The sequence below is a fragment of the Anas acuta genome, chromosome Z, assembly GCF_963932015.1.
Source record: "Anas acuta chromosome Z, bAnaAcu1.1, whole genome shotgun sequence".
NCBI lineage: Eukaryota > Metazoa > Chordata > Aves > Anseriformes > Anatidae > Anas > Anas acuta.
The window spans coordinates 39,858,452-39,883,612 of NC_089017.1; the positions used below are offsets into that span (position 1 = coordinate 39,858,452).

At 38.5% G+C, this 25,161-nt stretch overlaps 1 protein-coding gene across 3 annotated transcripts; it reads right to left on the minus strand.

The window, feature by feature from the left end:
- Nucleotides 1-376: 376 nt before the first annotated feature.
- HSD17B3 (hydroxysteroid 17-beta dehydrogenase 3) lies at nt 377-25,112 on the minus strand. Of its 3 annotated transcripts, none has more exons than XM_068666680.1 (12): nt 23,017-24,973; nt 22,645-22,691; nt 17,526-17,609; nt 16,710-16,785; nt 10,477-10,584; nt 9,688-9,755; nt 8,521-8,556; nt 5,766-5,800; nt 4,660-4,741; nt 2,937-3,002; nt 2,483-2,632; nt 377-2,112 (listed from the first exon to the last, which is right to left on the minus strand). In XM_068666680.1, exons 3-12 carry the CDS (start codon nt 17,583-17,585, stop codon nt 2,002-2,004), a joined length of 792 nt encoding a protein of 263 aa, XP_068522781.1. In that variant the 5' UTR covers nt 17,586-17,609; nt 22,645-22,691; nt 23,017-24,973; the 3' UTR covers nt 377-2,001. The 3 variants fall into 3 exon arrangements, with proteins under 3 accessions (XP_068522781.1, XP_068522782.1, XP_068522780.1); XM_068666681.1 differs by having other exon boundaries at nt 24,830-24,914; XM_068666679.1 differs by lacking the exon at nt 17,526-17,609 and having other exon boundaries at nt 24,830-25,112.
- Between the last annotated feature and the right edge of the window lie 49 nt (nt 25,113-25,161).

Below are 25,161 nucleotides of genomic sequence, written 5' to 3' on the forward strand. Positions count from 1 at the left end.
TTTCTAATGATGATTAACAATACCAAAAGGAATGTCTCTTTCACTCCTGTCTTAAAAACCAGCAAAACAATCTTGATATATACACTTCCACATGCAGAAAGTAGAAGCTAAAGCTTCCACTTACAGACCATTAAAACTATTAGGCAAAACATCTTCTTGGAACATGATATTTAGAGATGACATTTATTAAGCTTTATCTCCTGCAGATATAACTGCAGGTATTTTGTCTCAGGGGAACTATAAATAAAGGTTTCTAACAGGGATGACCTCCCAGGCACACATTGCTACCATGACATTACAGTGCTCCCCCATCTTGACACATTTTCTACTGTCCTTCAAGAGTCTGGCTCAAAGACAGGATTTCATTTGCAGCACAGTCAAAAAGCTCATTCAAAATCTCATCTCAAGATGATAATGTTGACACTGACATAGTTTTATCAAGATATACATTTACTTCTGTCTTCATTAAAGTACTGAACTCTAGATTCATGTCATTATGTACAAATTGGAGCTTATCCTCTTAAATATCTTAAACATTTTATCTTATATAATCTTATATATATCTTAAATATCTCAAATGCTTTGTTTTCTTTTATTTGGGGGCCATAGAAAAAGCATTTAACATGTTATTTTCAAAGTTTCAAAACAACAACAGCAAAAATATAGAATATTTGCAATATATTAAAATTTCACAATTTTAGGGGATAAACATGTCTTTTTTAATGCTGTGTTTAGGACTGGTCTGCAAGTGACCTTCTCCTTTCATTCTCAATTTTTACATGAAAGAACACAAATATATGAGAAGTTTAATTGAACTCAATGGAAAGACTTGGCAAGGGTCCCCCTTTCCTTCACCCGTTTGAAGAAGGTGATTTTTTATGATCAAATCTGTTTGTACTGCAGGAAAAGTATTTATCATTTTATATATCATTATTTTCATTATCTTAGTTCAAATATTTCAGTGTAATCCTTAGTCATTCTTTGTGAAAATTACAGCAACAATCATAGGAGGCACGTGCAGAAAGTTAGGACCATATGATATTGTATCATAAGTCTATGTGGTGTTGCCTAGATTTGTTACTAGGCTGAATGCAGCATACAGAAATTTCTGGACCCAGTAGGATACATTTAGTGATTCCTCTCCACCCTGTTTGTCAAAGATTACGAAGACTCATCCTCATAATTTGATCAAACACCAAAATATACTTATTTTTATTAGCAAAGCCTTTGCTATCTAAATGCAGGTTTAGGGGAAAAGTTCCTTGGAAAGCAGAAGTAAAATAAACCTTCAAAATGAGAAGATGCATAAAAACTCCTGATTTATTACAAACAGAAGTACATCTGAATGAGTAGGTATTTGCAATCAAAAGATTTGCCTTCTGGATCCATCCAGGAACGTAGAATTACTGCCTGTCTTTTTGCCTATGCTTCTGCATTTGCAGCCCATATCAGATGTTGCAGAGGACTAAGTCATTCATAGCCTCTGTTCAGAAGCACATTTTATATGACTGCAGATTTCCAAAGTTCCGGTGTCTACTTTATATCTAGAAAGTTTCTCCTTTTTTCTTTTTTTTTTTTTTTTTTCCCCTCCCTCCTAAAAATTTCCTTGTCTTTTCAGAAGAAACCAAAGGCACAAAACATTCCCTGAAAACATCAAAACACATTCTGAATAAATTTGGGAATAAAGCAAATTATTGTTTTATTTGTGAACAACAAATAAGCATAAATATCTGTGGCCACCAAGCTTATATCAAAATAGCAGCAGCATTTCTTAGAACCTATCTAAAGGCCAGAAATTGCTGGAAAGGGACAGTAATTATTTTGCTTAATAGATACATTGGATCCAGTCACTGATCACTGGATTGGTGATTTGGGTGGAGTTATGCCTCCAACTGATTTGATTCCTTCCACATTCACACACAGAGCCACAGTAAAATGTATCCTGTTGGGGTTTTCCATTGCACATCTTAAAAAAAAAAAAAAAAAAAAAAAAAAATGATATCAGGGCTTCCTCCACCGTTTCTTCAGATAACTGGTGAACAGATGCAGGACTGCTTCTTGAAGGTGGTCACTGTGGAATACCCATAACGGAATCAGCCGCAGGACACAGGCCTTTAGAATAATCAAACAAAAACAATAGGAAGACAATGGGTTACAGACACCTCTTGAAAGAAATTAACCAAGTGTTTAGAAAGGTCATAGAAAACATTAAATGCAAAAACTTTTCCTTTATACTTTTAGTATGAATGTTTCTCTTAGAGAGAAATGCTCATTCCTCCCAGTTATCAGTAGATCTGTTCTCTTCCCTGTACTTTTATGCTCATCATTAACAGCTGCCATACATACATATTTATTTTATTAGCATGTTATCCTAAGGAAATCCAACTTTGAGGATTCCAGAATCAGTCAGAAGAACCTACTGAGTCCAGACAGCCTTGAATCAGTTTTGGGGACCCATTTACAAACTGTCAAATTCAATTACCAGTATTTCATGGGCCAAACATCCAAAAATCTCATCTCCAAAAGTAACATAATCCAGAGATTCACTAACAAACTCTTCTGCCGTCTTTGTAATAAGACCAGGTTTTTGGTGCATGGTCATTGGAGTAGAAACACCATAAGGAGCCACTACCTAAAATAAGAAACATAATAGCAGTGCAATGTCATCGAATATTCACATAAGGCCATTTACATTGAGGAATTTCACTGCATTGGACAAATAGTTCCTATGGATTAAGGAACTATATGGAATGCATAAAGGCACTGTACTGAAATAAGGAAAAATGTTTATAGCTGCATATAGAGAGAAGATAAAGCTTTGATAGGGTCACTCAGCACTTCACCAAGAAAGCCTGCAAGACACAAGTTTAGGCACCCCAGACAATTTTTGAAAAAGTAGTTGAAACGAAGACAAGTGTGGCGAGATATAGTACCACCTGTATGATAATTCCCTTTGCCCTGTACTCTGCTTGTAGTGCTTTGGAGAAAGTGCATATAAAAGCCTAGAATAAAATAAAATGAAATAACATTAGCATAGGAAACTATGCACTTTCACATACTCCTGCAAATATGTTCATACAGAGTCCTTAACAAAAAATGAACAAGAATCGTGCAACCAAGCACAGAGAGTGTTGAAAAACCTAGAAATTATCTTTTCAAGACACATATTTTGCTGTTCCACATTAGCTATAGATTAGCAAATAGACTGACTACCTGCATGAGGGAAGATAGAGTATGGCATGGGCCCAAGCCAGACATCAAACAGGTAAGTACTACTGCAGACCGGATTGAAATATTTGTCATATTTATGAAAATGCAAGAGATAAAAATACCTGAGTCCTATAATATTAGCTCTCTTGCATGTGGCTGTCATCTCTGGCTGATATCTACCCTCCTACTCCAAGGTTTACAAGGCAGTTTTTCTTGCAGTAAAAATGGGAGTGAAATACAACTCATGCCTTCAAGGTATACCTATGATCATAGCCTATAAATATAATTTGCAAAATAATATTTGAGCAGTTTGTTTGTTTTTTTTGTCTATTTTCAGCTTCAGCCTTCAGGGTTTATCTTTCTAAATTTTTCTTCACATTACGAAGATTACACATATACTAACTTATATTGTATAAGATGACTTTCTTATATAAGGATTGATTTTAGAAATATTCTGAAACTTGACAACATTGAATCCCTCCTTTGTAATTACAAGTATAAAAGCTATATTAAGCAGAAAAACTGAGGCTGTTTCCTCAGGCTGAGGCTGAGGCCTTGCAATTTAAACACTAATAGCTTCATGATATTGCATGATACAACAATATGCTGACAAGTAAAATAGCTTCCTTTCAGGGCACTGACAGAATTAGTCAATTTAAAAAGTACTCAGAAATAAAGGTAGCAAATACTCAAAAAAAAAAAAAAAAGTCCAAATAGAACAAGCAATATACCATATCACTTAGAAATAATATTAACTAAATTTTTCTAAGGAACAAAAATTGACTGGCTTGAATGTAGTTCAAGTTTAGAGTAATGAGAAACTTATGTTAAAATGAGAAAGAGGAAATGGAAAACTAGAATTTCTTACCAAGAAAAACTAGCTTTTCTTACCAAGCTGAACTTCAGCTATGTTCAAGCAAATATTGTTAGAATTTTTCATTTGAAATAAACCTGATCTGAGTAGATCATTTTTTGGAGTTTCAGTGAAAATCAGGAACTTTTCACTCTGATAAGGTCTGGGGTTTCAACTCAAAGTAGTATTTTAAAGTGAAATCTAGGAAGTGAGGAAACTCACCAGCCAGCTACTAGGGTTTTTATTCTTGACTCCATAAGCAAAATCTAACACTGCTATGTATCTACAGTTTCAAGCAAGCTAGCTAAGCTAGTCCAGTAAAAGTCACCACTTCCCTCAGTGAGGACAGACTGTGAGCACTGGTATAACACAATTTAATTAACAGCAAAAATGTGCCTAAGATGAGACATACCTTCAGCTGGATTTCATTTGCATACCTACTCTTGGTTCTCAGCTAGTGCTAATTCACATCACTCCCTTATTTCAGTGGAACAATACATTTATGTCAACTGAAAACCCAGCCCTGTATTGCTGATATAAATTTTTGGGGAAACACTTGAAGAAGAGTTCTTCATAAAGCAATATGAAAGACTTACCTTAGAAGCTGAGTACATTGTGTATAATGGACAGGGAAAAGTACCCAGACCAGAGGACAGATTTAGAATAAGACCCTTCTGTCTGAAATTGAATTTAAATAGTTACATACAGCATTAGAGTAAAAATCTGCATAAGTGGAATTCACCATTTTCCCCCAAAAGGCAGAGCTCTCTCTAATACTGCAGACTACACTCTCAAAAGACCCTTTTTTTTTTTTTTGTTATTATTATTTTTTTTAGGTGCAATTAAGTCTAATGCAGCTAAGAATAATGGCATAAGTGAAACTTAAATGCCTAGTGCAGTCAGAACCATGGGAATGTTTTATATGCTATTGTACATCTAACAGAGCAAAATTTGCCATCAGAGGAAAGATTTTATGCTCCTAAGTAATTGGTAGGTCCCCTTTGCTCATTAGCCAGCACATTCTTTTTCCTGTTCCATGCATCTGTTGTTTTAGTTTCCCTATTCACAACTCCCTGTAAAAAAATCACTAAAACCAATTTATTCCAAAACAACCAGGAAAAACAAAACAAAACAAAACAATTAAACAGTGAGAGCTTATTTTGTTGCCAAAACAAAAAGCATGTACTGTCCTCTAAAATGTAGTAGTTAATGTTTTCTAGAAATTTCATTTTAAAACATTAACTTCTGGTTTAAGGATGTGTCTACAATCACATTTTGTTAAAAGGACAAAAGGGATTACAGAGCGGAATTAACCTCTTGGAGGAAATACAGGTATTTCCAGGGCTTTAAAAGTAATATTCCAAGCATGGCTACCTCTTCTGGAAAAATATGACAATATATTCAAATATAGTTGCTTGCCTAATTAGACTCATCACATGCCATTTTATTTCTGCAACACCTGCATGTTTTTGCTACAAACAGACCAAAATTTTATATTCTCTGTCTCATTCTACAATTGACTGAAAACTTGTAGCACTTCCTGTCATTCATTCGCACAGAACTAACAGCACCAGAAGTAAATCTTACTGATTGTCATACCATAAAGTGCAGAAGTTGATAATGAAAAAACACAACTAACACTGCATAAAGTGGAGGCAGCAACTAAAACAAAGTGAAAGTTCTGAAAAAAAAAAAAAATTACCTTGGTTCCATTTGTTTCAAAATTATTTGTGTCATCTGTAAGACAAGTATGTTAAGAATTATAATAAATCTCCCTCATTCCAATTACGTTTTTTCATTCATCTTGTTTTATTCACAGTTTCCTATTTGCTTAAGCCTCAGACATTCATGTACAGTTCAAACAGCTAAAATGTGGAACATTCAAAGTTTTGGAAAATATTTTTGAAAAGCTAATGGACTGTCAATCAGTTGAACTGTCAAAAATTTCAAAGGTTAGTCTCTTAGGCAATGAAAACTTTATGCTTATCTACAGTTTTTTAACAGTATCTGAATTTTATAAGTCTTCGGTATTGAATCATAACTGTAAGGAAAAAGTAAACCCCATACTTTTTTTTTGATTTTTTGCTTCTCTCTCTACCTGGATTAGAAATAGCAGAAAATCATGAAAATCTCCTCTCCTCTCCTCTCCTCTCCTCTCCTCTCCTCTCCTCTCCTCTCCTCTCCTCTCCTCTCCTCTCCTCTCCTCTCCTCTCCTCTCCTCTCCTCTCCTCTCCTCTCCTCTCCTCTCCTCTCCTCTCCTCTCCTCTCCTCTCCTCTCCTCTCCTCTCCTCTCCTCTCCTCTCCTCTCCTCTCCTCTCCTCTCCTCTCCTCTCCTCTCCTCTCCTCTCCTCTCCTCTCCTCTCCTCTCCTCTCCTCTCCTCTCCTCTCCTCTCCTCTCCTCTCCTCTCCTCTCCTCTCCTCTCCTCTCCTCTCCTCTCCTCTCCTCTCCTCTCCTCTCCTCTCCTCTCCTCTCCTCTCCTCTCCTCTCCTCTCCTCTCCTCTCCTCTCCTCTCCTCTCCTCTCCTCTCCTCTCCTCTCCTCTCCTCTCCTCTCCTCTCCTCTCCTCTCCTCTCCTCTCCTCTCCTCTCCTCTCCTCTCCTCTCCTCTCCTCTCCTCTCCTCTCCTCTCCTCTCCTCTCCTCTCCTCTCCTCTCCTCTCCTCTCCTCTCCTCTCCTCTCCTCTCCTCTCCTCTCCTCCTACCAGAAAAGCTCTAGGACCATTTTTGATTATAATTATTTAAACATGCATTTCAATTTTAACAAGAGTTAGAATAATTCTTTCAATTTTTGAAGTGCAATTAAGTCCATTTTTAGGTAAGAAATTACCTGCTGCCTGTTAATTTGAAGATTATTCTTGATATTAAGCCTAACTCCCTAGGGAATTCATACTCATACTATTGATTCTTTATAAACATACGTGATGTATGAATCTTCACAGGATAAGACTGTGACCTAACTTGTCAAGGGCTATAACAAAAAGAAAATGAAAGATATCATTTAGTTCAGTTCTTGAATGATGCAACTTAATTCAGTCCTTGTTGATTCACTTTTTTTTTTCCCCAGTAGTGTCGTCATGCACAACAGGACTGTAGAAGCAGGGCTGGTTTTGCGAGCTTCATTTTCAGAAAGGGTGACAGCATGGGTCACATTAAATTGAGTGAAGAAGAATTTCCAATTAAAGTGGAAAACACAGGAAAAGTTCCTGCCTTTTCTCAGTGCTGAAAATCCTGCTGATATCTGTGGGATACAGGAGTATCTGGAGCTCAGGCATCCTACTGCAAGAAGAGACGAGCAGCACCCTACCAGCAGTCAAGTCAGGGATAAGGCAGTGGGTGTGAAATTAATCATGATTGGGACCAAGCCATGAGCAACAGTGGTGAGGAGCATGATTTCTTCTTTGTGTTTTGGTGGAAGGTGAATTTTTGTGAAGAAGTGAAAAGGGAGTGGTTGGAACACTAAGGGAATGGAATCACCAAGTGGTTGTAACACTAAGGTTGTAGCTGTATCACCAAGCCTTGGGGAAGTGGAAGATATTGATTTTGTGGCATGTATAAGGCTTGAAGTGGTAAGTGGAGGACACCTTGGATACAGACTGCAAAGGTACAAAACTTTTGGCTGGGTTTGTGAGGCATATATACTCAATATTCAGATACTGCAATCTTCTTTCACCAAATAAATGGAATAAAACTTAGGAGTGGAAAGTCCACCAAACTAGTTTATAAAATAATTTGTTTAAACTGATTGATATTACATGATCTATTATCTGAAGTCATCAAGCAGCACTACAAATCTGGGAGGTAAAGTTTACTAGTCAAAGAAAGGGGAACATCTGTTGATAATTTTCATGTCATGTTTAGAAAGATATTTGCCAAGGTTGAGATGAACTACAAAGCTCTTGCTCTGCTCTTGTTCATGTTAACATGCTGCTTGCAAACAGTAGAGCAATAGGAATTTCAAAGCATGAAATATTAACTGTTCTTGTAAGGGAAGTAGCCAACCAAAATTAACTCCAAGAGGTAACAATCCTGAATTGGGAGTCAACTCCTGAAGTTTCTCTCCTACATTGATAGAAAAATGTTTTTTGTCTGTCAAAAACTCATGTACAGTACAAAAAGTACAGTACTATAAACCTTCCTGCCTTGTAGATGTTGGTTTTGAAACAAATCTTCTCTTTACCAAAATTATCATGTTTTTACAAAATGTTTCAGCTACATTTTAATGATGTGCGTCAACCAAGAAACAGTGTTAAAACATTCCCAATCAACTGATCAAAATATTTTGTAGGCAGTAGAATCCAAAAGGGTCCTTAAAATATTGCTGACTTTACAGCCGAAAAAAAAATACCTCTCTGGATAAACTGAATGAAATTAATCAGGAAAATTAATCAGTCACTCTTCTGTGGGACTAATTTTTTTCTAATGAAATAAGTTACAGACTTGCCATGTGTGTGGCACATACCTTTGTAGCAGAAATAATGTTGCAGTTGACAAGGTTCTACAGGAAACAAGAAAACATAAAGTTTATAGATAACGTCAGAGAGTGTGTGGCTTATCTAGATAGCAAAGCTAGCAATTCCAAGTTCCTTACAAAGCAGGGTTGCCTTGGCTTTTCACTATGCCTATTATGTAAGATACCCAAAGGCAGGTGAGGAGTGAATTTATTTATTTGTTTATTTATTTTTACTAATCATGACATCCAAATCTGCCTTGCATCCCTTTGATTAAGTGCATTCTGTTTTGCCCAGACAAGCAGACAAGTCTTTGGACATGGCAATACCTGGGATCGTGGTGTCCCAGCAGTGGCTGTACCAGCAAACCTAGCTAGATGCATACCAAAGGACACCCAAATTACAAAGATGCCAGGCTCCCATTGGCAGAAATAGCACCATTTTAACAAGCCATCTACACAGCATAAGCACTGCCGTGTAGAGGTATCATCCCACAACCAGCAGACAAACACAAGCTGTAGCAGCAGCAGAGGTGCCATCACATCGCTGTGACACTGCGGGAAGAGACAGCTTGGGGATCTCTGGTTTGTAGCAGTTGTTGACAATTTGACTGAATGGATCCTGGGGCAAGGTTTAGCAAGAAATACACTTGGAAGCTGTTTATTTCGTGGTTAATACTGTACGGGTAAACAACAATAAGGCAAAGAATCAAGTCCACAATTCCGTCAAACTATTCTAAGTGTGTAAATAAATCCCTCCCCCCAAAGTAAACCATGTTTAAGCAAGGTTTATTTTTTATTTTCCCACAGATCAAATCAACAGTGTCTCAAAGAAATAATTTTTTATACTAATAACAGGAATGCTCTGGCTGGCCCCCATGACACTACGTGAGAGCAGTGAGACAGAGAGGCTGCTGATCTCTGCTGTGGCCAGGCCAGCTCTTATATTGCTAGTGTCTGCAGCAATTTAGTTAAACTATACCATTCTTTTTCTTGTGCAAGCTTTTCTGAACGTTAAAAACACATCAGGAGATGCTCCATCAGGCCTAGTAGTTTTCCCACACAACTGAACACTTAAATATTCACTGATTGTAGTAGGGACAGAATCTGTCCCTTGTTAAGAAGAATTACGGTGCATAATTGTTATATTGGAAATAGAAAACCATGGAGTAATCCTACCTCGTCTACGTCTGGTGCATTAAGGAAACGGCACGGGAGAGGATTATGAAGCATTCCAACATTGTTAACTAATCAAAGGAAACATAATGATAAGAACCACATCTGGATAAAGTGTGCAGTTCAGATAGTTAAACAAATGGCTTCTCCTCAAGACTGAGTTTTTAAGCTGTACATGAACAGAAATGCTGCTTCATCAGTGTTCGTTCAGCAAGCATCAAGTCTTACTCTTAATGAAGTCATCAGCACTGGTTGGTATAGACTACAGGGAACAAAAAAACAATCTGCTGTACAGTTTAGGGGGGTTGTTTGTTTCTTCTGTTGTTGTTCTGTTTGTTTGTTTCACTACTAAAAGGATAATTTTGTTAACCTATATATATATATTTCTTTTTTTTTTCTATGTGGATCATACCAATTAGCATTAGCCACAGGCTTGTTTCAGATTGAATATGAGAATTGCACACAGCTGTAAAACAACCCATAGAGAAAATGGATTCCTTGAGGCCAAAGAGGGAAGCAGTCACCCCACAAGCTGGATGTTGCTCATGAAGTGGCAGAAAAGGTTTCACAGTAAAAGAAGCCACTATACAGAGAAATGGGAAATGCTTGGAGAATCTTAATTCACTTTTAAAACTTGTTGGAGATAATTAATGCTAAATGCGTTAGGCAGTTGTGTGCTTGGTTTCACATGTTGGCCAACAAGTTGTTATGACACACATCATTTATACAATTCTTTGCTTAATGCACTGCAGCCATAAAACACTCTTTAATTAACAGACCTTAGTGACTCACCCAAAACACCAATTTCCAAGCCTTGCAGACCTTTTTCAATGTTCTCGTATACTGAATTTTTAGTGAAATCAGCTTGTATAACCTTCACCTTTTGACCTGTGGCCTGCTCTGAAATTAAGAAGAAAAAAAAAAAAGAACATTCCTTTGCATTTACCCAGAGAGAGGGAGAACTGTAATTCATTAATAAGAGCGATAATGAGATATATCATTTAATAATGCCCACTGTAAAATTAGATTTTTTTTTCAACTTTCTGGTTTTTAAAAGAATTGCAACACAAGCAAAACACTCTCACTGGTTACTGTTGTTTTTGGGGAAATATCCTGGGAAATAGGATGAATTTATGCCCTGAAATCAATGGAAATTCCCTCACAAAATCTAAACAGCATTTAGTCCTTCAGCAAGAGAAAAAAAAAGGCGGGATGGTGGGGAGGAAATAAACAATATAGAACTTCTTCCCCTGGTTGTCATAATATTTATAAAAGAACACTGTCAGCATACATTAGACAAGTGAATGTGGGTGCCAGATCCTTGACATAAGCACAGTTTTGCAGAATTGTTTTAAAGTGTTTTCATATATGAGATGAACATTTTAACAAGCAACACTCATTTTTGTCTTGTAGGAGGAGGGGAGAACAGGACTTGTTGTGATGCCATATTTTCTGCATCTTTTTCTCCCAATTCCTCTCCTGTTTCTACTTTTGCACCTTTGTGGACTGAATCTTAGGATGTTGCTGAACTAAAAGACATTTAAAGGAAGTTGGAGCTTAAATTTTGCAAGGTCAATTTACACAGAAGGGAAAGGGAAATGTGTATGATTTTTCCAGTATCATTGCTATGCAGGAGTGGAGCCCAGCTGTACATTACCATTTTTCTCAGCAGTTGATTTATTACTGTCCATATTTTCAACGAAGTTTCATGAGGAAAAGAGGTAGAGGCTCTTATTTACTCATTTTTAAAGGCAAGGTTCTCCTTCAAAGGGGCCCAGTAAGGTCTTTTCTAACTAGTTGTTCACATTGTAAATTCTTGCTACTAAACCTGCTTTCAAGTTTTATGGGCAACCTGAAATCCAGATGAAGTTTGCTGAAAAAAGTGACAAGTGAATCTTGGAAACGTCAATAGATGATCGGGTTGCAGACTCACTTCAAGCACCAGGAGGAATTCAGGTGCACATGGATGGCAGAAAATCTGCTTTGAGTCTTGTTTGGGAAACTGCCCGAACTTGCTTGGAGCTTTGTTTTGTCATATAGGCAACAGAGAGCGCTGCTTTGAATAGGAATTGCTCACCGATTTTTACTCTCAAGTCGTGCCTCACCTCTCTGTGTCTGTTCAGATTTAGGAAAAGGCCTCAGAACACCTTGGGCCAGCAAGCCTGGCAGGAAGCCTGTTTGGGCTTTGAGTCCCGCAAGCCAGTTTGCAGCCACACTGGGCTTGCTTTAGAGGATGGATTAAAGGGATGCCATTCCCAGGCTGATCCCTCCTTGCCCCTCAATGTACTGCAAGTCTCAAACACCTCACACTACCAAAGCAACAGAATCAGTCTGAGGAAACAGCAGATGCTCCGACTCCAGATGTGAAAAGCGGGCTGCGTCTTCTGTGTGATTTTCAAGGACATCTGTCTCCATGACAGGGGCAAGGAGGACGCAGTGCCCTTTCTCTTGCCTTCTTTCCAAGCTGCAGTTGTGTGCATGAAAAGGATGAAACACCCTTTGAACCTTCAACCTATAAAAGCAACTATAGTGGCAAATGACCCCCTAGCAGACCCAAACTGGGGGAACAGTGCAGCTACAAAGAATAAGGACATTGTGAGTGTAAACGGAGTGAAGAGAAAGAACAGAGCAACAGCTGGAGAAGACACCTACGGTGACCTGATGATTGAAGAGCTCTATAAACAAAACAAGATGGTCTTCAGAAGTGTAGTGATGCTGTGGCCATCTTTCTTGCGGGCAACAAGAAGGGCAGCCAAAACTACAGCAGCATAAAAATTAGGATCAAACAAACCATTTGGCCTTTCTCTGCATCCCCTTGTCTGCACACAAATGCGCTGCTGCAACCAGCACTCGCAGCCAACAAACAAAGTACTCCAGATGGCTTTACTCTGTCTCATTTAAGAATAAAGCAGCACATATATATATATAAAATAAATAAATAAAATAAATCTATCATGCTCATAAATGAATTATCCAGGGATAGCTCTTTAGAAAATGATAACAAGTCTATATAGGAGAAAGACGAAAAATATTTTCCAAGTATCTTCTGTCTCTCCCTCTCTGTGACAAAGATTTACATTCGTCTTTGAAGACCAAAACTACTCCAACTCTTTTTCAAAGTCCTAAATGTGCCAGAAGCAAAGAACCTAGGTTTTTAAACATCGGAATAGGTTATTCCCTTATAAAAAAAAAAAAAAAAAAAAAAAAAAAAAAAAAAAAAAAAAAAAGAGAGAGAGAGAGAAAAGAGAAAAAAAAAAAAAAGAAAATTAAAAACCTGAGCTGTATTGTTTCATCTGATGTGTTACAAAATGTATCATTAAACTAACTAAACATCATCTAACTCCTTCTGACCTCAGACCATTTGGGAATCCTACTTATCAGATAGGATAACATGCTGCCTCTTGAAATTTACTAAGAAGAGAATAAATCTGGCAGAAGCATGAAGTTGGTTAGAACATGAAGGCTGCCAGAAACTCTCCCTTTCTGTTTGGAGAGTTAGGAAGATCTTCAGGAAATCTTCAGGAAACCTGAGGTAGCAAAATGAATATCTGAGTTACACAAGAATTGATCTGTGTAGCAATAGGAGACACATTTGAAGTGCTATTACAAAATCTGAACATGCAATAGAAGCATTCAGGCTTCATGTTCAGCAGAAATTTGCAGAGAGAAGAGCAAAACAAGATGTTAATTAAACAACAAAAAGAAGCTAAAAAAATATGACAGGAGAAATATTAAAAGTTCTGTAAAATTATAAATTTCAAGCTCTGGCTACATTTCTGGCTACATTTTGATTGTCTTTTAAAGAAATGTATCTCCTCAGAAATATAATAAACCTCAGTTTCAAAAATAAAAGGAAAACAGAGAAGAAACAAAGAGAATGAAGATAAAAATAGAACTGCAATAGATGATAGAAGATACAAGAGAACATGAACTCAGTGAGCAACAAAGAAAAAAAGCCTTGGGAATTACTATTAGTCAGTAGAGCAATCAGAAATATTGGTCAAGGCCCTGAGGTGCTCTGTTATGTAGCAGTAGTAGTGTGCATTGGGAAATCAGCCTTAAGCAGTCACGCTTTAACCCAAGTGATCAGCAAGACAAAACACGTATGCTGAACCACCTTTAATGGAAAAGGAAGGATGTGCCAAGGGAGTTTTGTTTTTTTTTGCTAATAAAAACCCTCAGTGATCTCAGCTTATTACCTGCTTAGCTATTGGAGCCAGCTCTGGAAGGAGAAGTGAAGGACACAGTGTAGTACTGGGGACAGCTAGACACAGCTAGTACCTTTACCAGACTTAGTGGGAGTGAGACACATTTGGTTCTTGGCCATTCAGTGGAGTGATTTTTGTATTTGCTGCTTTATTCTACAGCAGCGGATGTGATTTCTGCAGGGAAACTCTGATAAACTACTCACCTAATCACTAAATCCAAATTCATGACCTGTATGTTCAGTAGTCTAAGATGATGTAGCTGTACTTCCAACTGCATTCTGAGGATCAAGCACTTTCTTTCTTTAAATGCAAACTTGTTTCTTCATATATATAAATATATATATATATGTATATCTACATGTATAGATAGATAGATAGATAGATAGATAGATAGATAGATAGATATCTTTTTGTGGCTAATATATTAATGTGTTACAGAGGTGTCTTTTTGTAGTTGTTGTTTGGCGTGATTTAACAGCTGAACAAGTACAGGCCCTGGTCTTATAAACCAATTCTAGGGTTATAACTTCTCTATCAGGATCTAGCTCTCTTTGTACAGCTTGCTTAGGAAGTGTAAGAAGACAAATAAGAAGGAGTACATCCAATAGCATTCCATCATATCTAATCTCCTGGTCAATGGCTTTACAACCACAACAGTAAACATATTAAATAAGCAGTATACCTGGTGCAGTGGATATCTCCATCTGCACTCACAAGACTTACTTTTTATCTTTTATCTCATGTTCTGGAAAAGCCATCCGGTACACTGAGGTGGAAATCTGGCTTTTGGTTCCAGTGCAGAATGGTTTTTCTGCTTGTGGATTTCTGTCTGCTGCAAGCTCCATTTCTGAGAGCTGCTCTCAGACATCCCTACAATCCACAGGGCTGTTTGAAAGCCAGCTAGTGAGACCTCTGGAATTACCCTTGTTAACATCCTTTCGTTTATATTATTCAGTGTCTGAATGGAATTCTACAGTACAATTACGCAAATAATGTCATCAGGTTGAGAAGCGAGTCAAGTCGTCTAGTTACTGTGTCCAACTCATCGGAAAAAGATACACAGTCTCGCTGTTAAGCAAAAGGAAACATGAGCAATGTGCACAGTCCTACGACATATTTACGTAGCCTGAGATAATTTTTGTGTCTCTATCTCTCTGTGCCTTAATCTCCTTGCATGTTAGTTCAGGGTAGAGATAACTGCTTGAAGTAAGACTCTGCTTATTTAAGATGCTCGGGAAAAAAAAAAAAAAAAAAAAAAGCCAGTGAGAGTTATAGAATTTAGAAAACAGTAAAAGCATTCTGTTAAGTTTCTGCTTCATTTTTGGTTTGTATTGTTTACTTACTTACATAAAATCACAGTAAATTTAACTCTTCTTCCTTTCCAATAACTGTTTAGTTTAATTACAGTAAAGCCTGAGTCTGAAAATTGAAATCAGAGGAGCCATTCCAAAGCTTTAACCTAAGTACACATCCAGAGCTCCCTGCTGATTATTTTTTTTTTATCCATGCATTAGATCAGATGCTCTCTGCTTGTCATCACCATATCTTCCTCTTCTTCCTTTTGTTTGTGACATCTACTAGTTGTTACGCACCCATTTCCAGCCTGACACAATAAGACATGAGTCACTCTGGGCATGAGCCAAAACCCACTGAAAACAATGGAAAGATCTCACGGAGAGCTGCCACTAATTTCAGCAAACTTTATGGAAAACAAAACTTTGTGGTGCCCACTGGCACAGGGTGGGCTGCCACACTGGTGCCTTCCAGGACAGGGTAGGTCTTTGGCTGGGTGCTGCTGCAGGGTTCAGCACTGCGCAGCCTTGCCAGGAAGGCAGACAGGGGGATAATGGACAAATAAATTAGAAGCCCAATTAGAATTAGAAGCCCAATCAATCCCTTGCTTCAGTAGGAGGAGCTCCCGAAGCTTCCCTAGGAGATGCACTGCATGCTCGGCAGATGAGCGCCCCAAACCTGATGTGCTGCTGCAGCCAGGTGCCCCGCCTGCCTAAAGGCAGGGCTGTAAACCTCCAAGTGACACATGCTTAGCACAGGAGCCTGCAAATCAAGGAGCACGGTGGATGGAAGCCATGTATAGAAGAAGAGACTGTGGGAAAAATAACCCTGATTAACACAATCTCTAAAGTTAATGGAGGATATAAACTCACTTGACTCCTATAGAAATCCTAACTGTCAATCTTAATGTATTTAAACAAGCCATTCCCCAGGGCAAATGGCTTATCCACTTTGCAGGAAAGAAAGGGAACATTAATTCTAAAGATGAACTATTTAACTGCATTATCAAAAGCCAAATGGAACTTGTAAATCTTAAAAGGAAAAAAAAAAAAGACAACAGCTACAATGATTTCATTTCTGCTCCTCCTTCACTGTATTCCAAGAACTAGTCTACAGGCAATCTTTCCTGAGCAAAAACTGGTTCATAGATGATTCAGACAAGTCTAGCACTACATCTGCTTTGCCTGTACTTATAGAATTTAAACTCAGGTGAATAAAGGTTTTAAGCCAGTACAGAACCTACAGTCGTGGTTTTTTGTTTGTTTGTTTGTTTTTTAATGTGTCTAATCCATTGCAATGTTTGAATTAGAGCATGTACATTTAACGTAGTCCATGACTGGAAGGGTTCAAAAAACAAAGTGACATCAAACAAAGTATCTGTTATATTGCATCAATACTTGGGGCTCAGTCTGTAGCAATACCAGGGGCCCACTCATAGTAGATGCAGTACCAGGGAAACAGACCTCCAGGTTCCTGCCAAGCCAGCCTACTAAACAGGAAAGTAAGTTTGAGATGAACGCTTACCGATATCAGCAGCTACTCTCTGCAGTTTTTCAAGAGTTCTGCTTATCATAACCACATTTAATCCACGTTTTGCCAGCTGCAAGAGGAGAATATAAAAGTTGTCAGACTTTTCAGACTTGTCAATATTGACAAGATTTTTTTTAGAAGATATTTTTTCTAGTTTTACAACAAAAAAAAATTACAGATTTACTTAATTGTTTTCAGTCACTTATCACCTGCCCAATGTTAAGCAACGGATACTGAAAACAGGTCAAACATTAATTTGGATTCTAATAGTCTGTGATTTGGATACTAATAGTCTCCTGTATTATCTTGGACCATTATGAGAAAAACACACTGGACAGTAATGAAAACTCAATACATACCAAAAAAAAATAAACAACCCTAGCCTGTTTCAAGTGACTGAATATTCACAGGGAATGAAGACAACATGATATTTCCCAGAAAAACATTAGAAAACAAATATGTTGATGACACTATCTTTGACCCTCACATTTTGCTTTTAATCTTGAGGAAGTGCACTGAGCACATTGAACTGAAGAATCAAGAGTTTGCAGGGATATGGATTTATTCATATGTACTTAATAGAAATAAAATCTCACACAGGACAGATGGATAAATTTTGTTTCTTTCATTAGATACAAACTTAAAAAACAAACAAACAAACAAGCAAAAGTGAAAAAGTCCAGTAAGTCCATGCATAAAAATTGAAAATACAGTCACACAAAGGTACTTCCACAAAGATATTGGCAAGAGTTGAAGTTTACAGCTGTGAACAGCACATAACACAGTAGTCCATAGTCAGTTTGGTCTTACCATGTGCAGAACAAATAGAGAAGGGTATTCTCCCATTTTCCCTAGGCCTCCCATTCCCATCAGCTAAAGAGTTCTAGGCAGAACCTGAGAGAAAAATATGCCCTCAGCTTGTAAAACTAAAGTATTAACAAGCATCAGTTGAAGAGAGTTGTGTGCACAAAGAAACGAAAGATAGAGCTGAAACCAGAAAAAAAAAAAAAATAGCCATGGGAGCAAGGAGAAGAGAGTTAAATCAGTCAGCACAAAAGATAAAGCCAACTTCATCTGAAAGTACCATGTTTGCTTAGACCAAGAAACGAACTGGCAAAGCCCACACACTGAAGACCCATTCATTTCTGTCGCTGACTCCCTGCAATGCACTCTCCTTAAACCTATTTGAGGGAAGCAGATTGTCCTACTGAGCTCTTCTGAAACAATGAAAAGAATGTTAAGGAATAAGGACCTTTGTTTAAAAATTCACTACATTGAGAGTACGAGGGGCAGACTGTCTATTAAATGTATAAGCCACAACCATTTGCATTTTCAGCACAAAGACCACGCACAATCCTGAGCTTTCGGAGACCCTCTCACATAATTGTCCTGTGCTCCAAGGAGACATGCAGAGGCTCAGACACTCTGGAGTTTCGAAAGCTTATTTTAAGGGCTCTATTTGAGGTACTCAGGAAGAGAACGTTAATTGTCTTTGCACTGGCGAATTTCCCTTTGTCCACATGAGCTTTGCTCAAGCTGTTTCCTATCCACTTGAAAGCAACGGAGACATGGTCCCTGCTTCTGTGGTCACTTATTCCTACCTGTCACTTGGGGGTGTTTGGGTGGGGATTGTTTTGATTTTTTGAGCATTTAGATTCAAGACCAAATAACAGACATGTCATACATAAAATAAAATTAAAGCTGTCTCACTGGGCTTCTCAATGTCATCTCAGCTATATCTCTCTGTGCTTTGTTTGGAGGAAAAATCCCTCCTAATAAATAAATAAATAAATAAATAAATAAATAAATAAATAAATAAATAAATAATGATACCCACTGCTAAGACTGTTGTATTTTAGCCAAAAGCATATATACTTGTGGCAAACAAAATCACAAACTGGCAGGTGAGAGGACTCACCTCTGCTTTTGTATACCAGACTAACCAGAAGCAAAAGGTTGTGGCAGCCATTTCTCAAGACAAAAATGTTTGCACACCTGCCTAGTCTTTTATTTTTGCCCCCTGACCCACATAGAAAGCACACATTCTCTTCAGAAATCAGTTTCATGGGACATTTTAATGACCATACGTGATTCAAAAACACCCCCGAGGCAAACAAAATGAATTGTATTTAGGAAAAAGAAAAAAAAAAAAAAAAGAAAAAAAAAAGAGGAATTTCTTGGCCACCCACGGCAGTTTTAACACAGCCACATTGCAAACGAAAAGTAACTTCTAGCGCAGACTTCCTTAGCGCGAAGCATCTTCCCGGCGCCGCACCACGCAGACCTGCTGGGTGAGGAAACTCTGACTCCCAGTGGCAAAGGGACGAAATGCTCCCGGGCCCCTGAGGCTGCCGACATGCGGGAGCAGTATTGCAGCCTGCAGCCACAGACGTGTGGTATCTCAGCCTTTGGAAGTGGGATTAATGTTAAAGGGAGATCTGGTGGGATCTGCGTTCTGGAATCGCACAAAAACACTGTTAAAAAGCTTAAACCCACACTAATTCACGTGAAGTCACCCTGTATTTTCCAGCACGTTTTTGCAGCTACAGTCTGAAGTAAATCTTCCAGCAAATGAAATTTTCAGACAATAAAGCTTCGTGCGAGGCACGACAGTGTTTTAGATTCAAACTGTATCTGCAGCTATACTGACAGATTGGTTATACTCTACACGGATCATTAGACATAATAATTTTAAATCCTTCATAATAATTCTGTGCACACCTACCATAACTTTCTACTAATCTTAAAAGATTTTCTCTCTTCCCCAGGACCACACCTATTTTCTTCCCTTGCTTAGGAATCAGGCCTGAAGGATCCCTATGATTCAAATCCTTCAACCCATTTTGGTCCAGCAGGCCGAGACAGGGCAGATGATTCTGAAAGCTTTCCGCTAGTTCTGCACCTGTACAACACAACTGGATCAGCAGTATTTCAAGGAATAAATCCAGGATCGACTTGAGAAATTAGACTGCATATTCAACTGGAACAGAAAAACTCACATCATATTTAGCTTTTATTATACTGTTGGTAATATTGCATAGGATTTCAGGAAATAGGACAAAGGTTTGAGATTTCAAAAAAGGCTGCATTAATAAATGAATGCAAGGCCTTTCTCAAAATCATAGAACCATAGAATGGCCTGGGTTGAAGTGGTGTGCTAAAACATTGATTTAGATACCTTTAGATTTATAAACATGTTATTAAATATTAATAATTACCACAAAAAAAAAAAAAAAAAAAAAAAAAAAGTAAAAGGTGACCACATCAGTCCCCCAAACCCTTCTTGTGTTCTGCCATAAAATAAGTGTGCAGAGGTAAAACTGTAAATGTCAGAATATGGAATGGCCTTGGCTATACAAACAGGATATTTGAGGTGCTAAGCCAGGAGGAGATCCTAAAGCACTTCTGTTGCTGTTACATCAGGAAAACAGAGCTAACAAGCCTGTACCAGTACCTGAAGTGCTAACAAGTGAGTGGAGATGTCAAGGATCTCTCAGACATGACAGCCTGAGACAGAAACCTGGCTTTTGGAAAAATTATAGCAAACTAGATCCAAAAGCCAGCTCTTTGACATCACAGTAGTTAGTTTAAGGGATGGGGTCCGTATGTTCACAAAGGCCAGTCCTTCAAAATCACCCTGACATGTCAGAAGTACAGTCAGAGCCTTCTCAGAAGCCTGGAATTTCATGCAGGAGAGGATAAGCTCAAGGTGTGCCTGCCTGCCAACACAAGCTTAGGAACCTAAAAGGGACAATAATTTGCTCTGAAAAATCTGTGTCCTGGCATTAACAAAGCAGTATTCTGAGACCTCACAGCTGCCTGGCTGCTCACACAGATCCAGACAGCTCTTGAGCTTAATGGATTTTGCAGAGGCCTGTATCTGTCTATAAACCTTGGAAACAAGGGTTCTGACCCAGTAAATACTGTAATCATTGCCTGAACCTCTATCTCCTAGGCTGTACTCACGAGCACCAACTCAAGTTTCCACAGGAAACACTGAGCAGAGAAAGCCACATCACACTAGTCTTCCAAAACGTGAAGACTGCTCTCCTCAGCTGCCTGTACCACAGGAGCCTGAGCCCCTATATTAGTTTGTAACTTGTTATCAGCCCACGTCTCAAGGAAATTCATCACTTGTTGCTGCAGCACAAACTCAGAGGAAGAGACGCTGTGGCCCCGGGGCCCACAGACAAGATGTGTGTTGCCTCTCCATCGGCCCACGATACCAGCGGGACCTGTTCCAGCAGAACATCAGAGAACTTTGTACTCCGACATCAGATCAGCAGACAGCAGCGCTGAGCCAGGAACTCCAAAGGCACAGAGACATTAAAACAGCAGGTTTGGGTTTATTTATCCACAAGCCACACACAAGCGTGTGCTTTGACCTCAGCCAGCGAGATGACGTGCCAAACTATGAGCTCATGTGGTGTGGGCTTGGGATCTGCCCCACAGCGCAGTAGCTGACCACAGCTTCAATCAAAGAGACCACCTGGGGAGGAAGGTACGTCTCAGCGAGGATCAAGATGGCTTTCAGTCATCACACAAAAGCCAAAAATAATGAACAAATGTTCCACAAAATCTTGCCAGTTCCAGCCAAGAACTGTTTTTTCAAGAAAAGACAGTAGTTATTTTATACTTTCTCATGATTCGCATGCCGTGAATGGCCTTTTAAATGGGATTTACTGTTGTATAACCCATATGACACGAAGAAGGCAGAACAAAAACAGAGAATCCGATCTAGACACTCTCAGGTGCCTGCAAACTTCACATGGTTGAAATATCACCAGGTGCTCCCATACGGGGTTAGTTCAGTAAGCTGCATCTGCAGACCCTTGCCATTTGCTCAGCATTACAGCAGCTCAGTCAATAGACAGAAGGTAGCATTTTCCCTTCACTTCCACAGGAGAGCATGTGATCTTTATCACAACTATGACAGATATTAAACTACAAATATTAAACTATACATAGATATATACACAACACCTGGTATCTTTGTGCTTCCTACATTCAACACCCTTTCAAAAGTACTTATTGTATTGCCACCCCCAGTAATCAAAATCAGGTGATTAAAGTAAATAACGCATATGCTTATGAAAGCTGGCTTTGAAAAATCCAACCTACTAAATCAAAGGCAAATGTGTTTTCCCATGAAAGATTTTTTTTATATAATGTATCACATCAGAAGGCAGCACATCTAATCTAAGCTCTCACATATTAAAGGCTGCTAATTTTCACCCTGTTGTCTCAGCTCTGAAGACAGTAACTTCTGGATATTTCAACTTCAAGGTTGCCTTGTCACCAGTTATGTGTGATATCAGTGAAGTGAAATGTAGAGGCTGCACAACAGTGCAGAGCTGATTGTGGCTCTCTCCTTCCTCCTCCTACAGACTCATGAAGCTACCAATGCTTAATCAAACCATATATATTTCATTATATTTTCCATAATTTGTAGTTCGTTTTCATTTGCATAGAGTTATCCTTTATTATTTCAGATATGACTCTCAGACTTTTCTTTGCAACTTTGCAACTAACAAAATACATTTTTTATTTTTATTTTTAATGCTGGACAACCTCAGTGAAAGACTAAAAGCACATTAGCTGTGAACCTGGGATTAAAAAGGGATAACCTAGGAGACTTCCCACTCTGGATAGACTACACAAAATCTTTTGGATTATTCAGTGTTTCCATTTTATTTCTTTGGACTGATGAGACCAGTAAGGCATGAATGACTTTCCTCTGAAATGCAACACCAGTTTCCTTGCAGAACTTGATTAATGTTATTCTGCACATACAGAGGGGAAGGATTAGTACTATGTTTGTCACACTGGCTTTGAATCCTAGAATTTTGTTAGTAACTTGTGGAGACTGGTAAAGGGTAGCAATTGCCATTTTGTTAAAATAAAATTAAGTGTGTGTAATCTATCTTACCTCAAATGAATACGCTTTTCCAAGCCCATCTCCTGCTCCTGTGACCACTGGAGGAAGTAAAAAGAAGAGGGATTATATTTGTTGCTCTACTGTAGGTTTTTCTTTCTTGAATTTGTTAAACTTACTGTTCTGCATTTCTTGAACATTACCAAAATACTTCTAGCAAAGCACAGAATCAATTCTCTCCCCCTTCACCCCTCCCCCACTTAATCCCTTGTGACTTGACTTTTTCATCTTTTTGTTACTTCACTTAGCATTTTTTGTCTTCAGAGCAAATCCCTCCTCAGAGTAACATATGCAGTAGCTAGCTATTATTCAATGAGGAAACACTCAGCAACAAGTCCATTTCCTATGAGATGGTAGAGTACACACATTTTTACGTGTTCTGTTTTGCAGCTTTTTAGCTTGTATGTCTGTGGCAGTACAGCAGAAGATAAGGAGTAACTAGTGACTGAAGCTGATACTAGTGGCTGAAGCTGATACTAGTGGCTGAAGATACTAGTTCTCTCATGCAAGAACTCTGTCTGCAAGGAAAAACCTAACCACCATCTATAAAATACTCTTCTCCCAGAGCTTTCTGACTCACTGTTTACCTTTGGATTTAGTGTCACTGGGAAAGTAAACAAGCCTTGGCTTTTGTAAAGCATCCTGATCTTTAAATATTATGCAAGCAAGTAAAAAGAGGAACTATAGAAAGAAAAAGTTTATCACCTTTCTTATCAAGAAAGAAATAAGTAAAGTAGGCAAGCACTAAAGCAATTCTGACATACACCTCATAAGTTTTCAAAGCAAAATTAAAAATGGGTCAGTGTCTACAAAAACTTGGATTAAGAACTTCTAAATTGCAAAAGAAACCGGGAGTGCAAGGTGAATTTGAACAGCTGAGATCACTGCCAACAGAAGAGCTATTACCTTCTTATTTCACAAAGAACAGAGGTGAGGAGGCAGTGGATTTTTACCATCCTAGTAAGCCTGCAGGTAAAAAGCAAGCACCCACTGGAAAAGAAGCTTCCAACTTTCATTCTCACAGTTCTCAGGAGCTCATGTGCCATGTGATGCAGCAAATCAGTCAGGTCTAATTAACGTTACTAGGCTGAGAAACCTTAGTGTTTGTAGAAGGACAGAGCACGCAAGGTCCACCAAAGGAAATGAGAGTCTCTCAGCCTTCAACAGAAACAGGATTTTACAGAGAGGGTTCCAGACAGTGCTCCTCACCACACACACACAAGTGAGGTCTGTACCTGACTAGCATTAACACAATGCCTGTGCATTATTTCAGAAGCACTTGGTGTTTAGACAGGTCTTCAGTAAAGGGGTGGATTTAATCTCTTCTTAATCCACTGTGAAAGTGCTTGTTAAGCATATACTCTATGCAGTGACATCAAGTTGCTAGCATGGCGGCAAGAAAGAAAGCACAAGAGCACTTTTGGGGTCACCTCTTACCAAGAGGCCACCATCAGTGACATGTGTAGCCCAGGAACTCAGAGACTGTAATACCTTTTCATTCTTTCTTCATACTCATACCAGTAATTTATCAAGACTAAGAAAAACATCAGTGTTCAGTAGGAAGAACGTGTTTATTAAACATTTCTGTTATTTTTATGAGAATATGTAATGTCTTTTAAAAAAGCACTGCCAAGTTGCAGCTTTTGTAGTTTTTAGGCAAAAGTAGATTTGGTTTGTCCTTAATGCTACCATTAAGGATAAGTCATCAGTTCTGGAAAAAAAAAAAAAAAAAAAAAAAAAAAAAAAAAAAAAAAAAACAGAAAATTGTCTGGAGCAAAGTCACAAGAAACAAAGACAAGTTGCTTTGAAGAATGGAGGCTATATACTAGGATACTAGAAGGAAATTGAGGATATAGGCAATGCTATCAAAAATAAAGCATTTCCAGTGGAGAAAAAAAACATCACAAGTAGGAATGGGGAGAAAATTCACATCTATACACCATGGGTGCAAGTTGTTAACAGTTTATTTTTCTTTTCTCACCAAGGAGGCAAAATCTTCAGGCTCATAAACCTGAAGCTACTACAAGGCAACAAAAAAGAAATGAAGCAAGACTCAGTTAGTGGAAATCATGTTCTGTTCTGAAGGGACAGGGCAAGAATGAAAGGAAAACCTCTCCCAGTTAGTAACGTAACAATTCATCACTCAGCTACAAGAAGAAGGTAAGAAAGTTTGCATTACCTGCCCATTCTCCCAGCGACGGAAAGAAAGCCTGAGGCAAAGCACTCCAGGTATGTGGGAAAACGTATTTCATAAATCTGATGCATTTTACCAGAGCACAGAAACAGATCAGTCCCCCAATAACTGTCAGCAGCTGATGCTGATAGTCTTCCATGGTGAGAGAAGGCAGCAAGCTAGCATGTATGCAAGGGTAACGCTCTCCTGGGAAATGCCTCTTCCCAGCACGCTGCCAGTCTCCGGGCACCGGCAGAGAAGGGAGAATTCTAATCAGGGCACGTGACCTGTTTTCTCCAAGGAATGCCCGGAGTTTAGACTAGAATAACGTCTCTGCA